Raw genomic sequence first — 3,865 nt, 5'->3', positions numbered from 1 at the left:
AATAGGTTAGAAAAGCTAAAAGGAGACGCATTTTTCATTTCCCTTTAATGACTACTGTACAAACACTGCGCAGCACAACAAATGACTTAATGCTTGGATACTGAATAGCTGTCATGGTCCCTTAAGAGTCGACGCGGTTACACGGGAAAATAGCTTCCTTCGATATCGTTACCAGAACCAGCTGTTGCGGGAATCCTGTGACGCGGCGCTCCCCTGCACCGCTGCTGATACCTCGCAGGCCCCCGTTAATTCGAAAATAATGTCATCGCTCTGGACCCTGGAGACTGCGAACAGTCGGGTGAGCGAGGTGAACCTTGCATCAGTGGGCGCCGTTGCTTCAGAACGGGAGTCGGGTGTCGGATGAGGCTGATATTTCTGGATGAATGGAAGGAGGAGATTAAGTGGGCGAGGATTGCGCAGTGAGCCGCTCTCTTGTTTTGTGCTTGAGTTTATGTGGCGTGACTGCGAGATACTCACGGCTGCGCGTGTTTTTACCTACGGATAGTCAGTCCTTGCTTTCAAAAATTGGATTAAACTTTCTGGGAAGAATTAATGCAGATGTTCCCAGACTTCTACAGTTTTTTGTAGCTTATCAGATAACTTTTGTGCATGTAATATTCATCCCCTCAGATGTGACCCATTAAAGTGAACCCAGTATGTTCGAGTATATTTTTATCAGCTTGTACATCATATACCGTGTTTATATGTATATCTATGTATATGTGTGTGTGAGAAAGTGTGTTTACGAATATGCATACATACATATACATGTATAACAAATATGTGTGTGTGTGTATATATATATATATAAATATATATATATATATATATATATATATATATATATATATATATATATATATGTATGTATGTATGTATATTATCTCTCCGTCGCTTCGACGTCTCTGCCCCCCCCCCCTTTCCCTCTTCATTTCGCCTACATTATCCCCATTTGTTTAACCTTTACCTTTTGTACTCCCTTGCCCCTTGGCCCTCCCACTTCTATTCCCGTGCCCCTCAGCCCTCCCACTTCCATTCCCGTGCCCCTCAGCCCTCCCACTTCCATCCCCGTGCCCCTCAGCCCTCCCACTTCCATCCCCGTGCCCCTCAGCCCTCCCACTTCCATCCCCGTGCCCCTCAGCCCTCCCACTTCCATCCCCGTGCCCCTCAGCCCTCCCACTTCCATCCCCGTGCCCCTCAGCCCTCCCACTTCCATCCCCGTGCCCCTCAGCCCTCCCACTTCCATCCCCGTGCCCCTCAGCCCTCCCACTTCCATCCCCGTGCCCCTCAGCCCTCCCACTTCCATCCCCGTGCCCCTCAGCCCTCCCACTTCCATCCCCGTGCCCCTCAGCCCTCTCACTTCCATTCCCGTGCCCCTCAGCCCTCCCACTTCCATCCCCGTGCCCCTCAGCCCTCCCACTTCCATTCCCGTGCCCTTCAGCCCTCCCACTACCATTCCCGTGCCCCTCAGCCCTCCCACTTCCATCCCCGTGCCCCTCAGCCCTCCCACTTCCATCCCCGTGCCCCTCAGCCCTCCCACTTCCATCTCCGTGCCCCTCAGCCCTCCCACTTCCATCTCCGTGCCCGTCAGCGCTCCCACTTCCATCCCCGTGCCCCTCAGCCGTCCCACTTCCATCCCCGTGCCCCTCAGCCCTCCCACTTCCATTCCCGTGCCCCTCAGCCCTCACACTTCCATCCCCGTGCCCCTCAGCCCTCCCACTTCCATTCCCGTGCCCCTCAGCCCTCACACTTCCATCCCCGTGCCCCTCAGCCCTCCCACTTCCATCCCCGTGCCCCTCAGCCCTCCCACTTCCATTCCCGTGCCCCTCAGCCCTCCCACTTCCATTCCCGTGCCCCTCAGCCCTCCCACTTCCATTCCCGTGCCCCTCAGCCCTCCCACTTCCATTCCCGTGCCCCTCAGCCCTCCCACTTCCATTCCCGTGCCCCTCAGCCCTCCCACTTCCATCCCCGTGCCCCTCAGCCCTCCCACTTCCATCCCCGTGCCCCTCAGCCCTCCCACTTCCATTCCCGTGCCCCTCAGCCCTCCCACTTCCATCCCCGTGCCCCTCAGCCCTCCCACTTCCATTCCCGTGCCCCTCAGCCCTCACACTTCCATCCCCGTGCCCCTCAGCCCTCCCACTTCCATTCCCGTGCCCCTCAGCCCTCCCACTTCCATCCCCGTGCCCCTCAGCCCTCCCACTTCCATCCCCGTGCCCCTCAGCCCTCCCACTTCCATCCCCGTGCCCCTCAGCCCTCCCACTTCCATTCCCGTGCCCCTCAGCCCTCCCACTTCCATCCCCGTGCCCCTCAGCCCTCCCACTTCCATTCCCGTGCCCCTCAGCCCTCCCACTTCCATTCCCGTGCCCCTCAGCCCTCCCACTTCCATTCCCGTGCCCCTCAGCCCTCCCACTTCCATCCCCGTGCCCCTCAGCCCTCCCACTTCCATTCCCGTGCCCCTCAGCCCTCCCACTTCCATCCCCGTGCCCCTCAGCCCTCCCACTTCCATCCCCGTGCCCCTCAGCCCTCCCACTTCCATCCCCGTGCCCCTCAGCCCTCCCACTTCCATCCCCGTGCCCCTCAGCCCTCCCACTTCCATCCCCGTGCCCCTCCCCCCTCCCACTTCCATCCCCCTGCCCCTCAGCCCTCCCACTTCCATTCCCGTGCCCCTCAGCCCTCCCACCTCCACTCCCGTGCCCCTCCCCCCCCCCCCTTCCATCGCCGTGCCCCTCAGCCCTCCCACTTCCATTCCCGTGCCCCTCAGCCCTCCCACTTCCATTCCCGTGCCCCTCAGCCCTCCCACTTTCATCCCCGTGCCCCTCAGCCCTCCCACTTCCATCCCCGTGCCCCTCAGCCCTCCCACTTCCATTCCGGTGCCCCTCAGGCGTCCCGCTTCCATTCGCGTGCCCCTCAGCCCTCCCACTTCCATCGCCGTGCCCCTCAGCCCTCCCACTTCCATTCCCGTGCCCTTCAGCCCTCCCACTACCATTCCCGTGCCCCTCAGCCCTCCCACTTCCATCCCCGTGCCCCTCAGCCCTCCCACTTCCATCCCCGTGCCCCTCAGCCCTCCCACTTCCATTCCCGTGCCCCTCAGCCCTCCCACTTCCATCCCCGTGCCCCTCAGCCCTCCCACTTCCATTCCCGTGCCCCTCAGCCCTCCCACTTCCATCCCCGTGCCCCTCAGCCCTCCCACTTCCATTCCCGTGCCCCTCAGCCCTCATCCACTTCCCAGGACGTCCCGCCCTCTCCCTCTCCCCTGACACTGCCGTTTTTCTCCGGCTCTGCTTAGGACTGCTCTTCCCTCCCTCTCCCTCGGTGACATTTGCTTTTTATCAATCGAGGCACAAACACCCTGTAACTTTGACAGCGAGAAGAACATGTAGATTATAAAGATATTTTATTGTTTTGCAAGGCGACCACAGCGTCCCCGATTCTCATAGCGCCAAGAGGAGAGGGAGGGAGGGAAGGAGTACTGGCTCTGTCACGGCCCTCCTGCGCCACTGAAGAAAAATGGAGGATATCAAGCCGCCTGTATTCCCTGTTTCCCCTCACCCATGTTTACCTTGATAACGTTATTTGCCTTCTGTTCCGTTAGCATTCGTGGTCCCGTCAGTTTCGCATTGAAAGCCAATGAAATAAAAATCAAGGAAATTAACGAAGCAATTGGTTTTCGGACGCGCTTGCTTCAGCTGACACTGGCTCCTCACAGCAATCGGGCTTAGATAAAACTAGGGGCTGTCATCTTACCTTCCATGTCATCATCGTCGTCGTCGTTATCATCGTGACCGCCCTGAATCGCCCCCGCCACCTCCTTTATCAGCAGTAGTTTCGTCGACATCATGATCCGACATCGTTATCATGGTCGGTA

The 3,865-nt window shown here is 58.5% G+C and overlaps 1 protein-coding gene across 1 annotated transcript in view; it reads left to right on the top strand.

Moving 5' to 3' along the window:
• Positions 1-360: 360 nt before the first annotated feature.
• LOC138866401 (uncharacterized) overlaps positions 361-3,865 on the top strand; it is a 4,094-nt gene continuing 589 nt past the window's right edge. The window contains exons 1-3 of the mRNA XM_070138937.1: positions 361-419; positions 1,292-1,702; positions 2,822-3,060. Coding sequence (XP_069995038.1) covers positions 361-419; positions 1,292-1,702; positions 2,822-3,060 — 709 coding nt within the window. The remainder of the gene's footprint in view (positions 420-1,291; positions 1,703-2,821; positions 3,061-3,865) is intronic.

The sequence above is a fragment of the Penaeus vannamei genome, chromosome 25 (assembly GCF_042767895.1).
Source record: "Penaeus vannamei isolate JL-2024 chromosome 25, ASM4276789v1, whole genome shotgun sequence".
In the NCBI taxonomy this organism is placed as follows: domain Eukaryota; kingdom Metazoa; phylum Arthropoda; class Malacostraca; order Decapoda; family Penaeidae; genus Penaeus; species Penaeus vannamei.
This window is presented reverse-complemented; position numbering and strand designations above follow the sequence as displayed.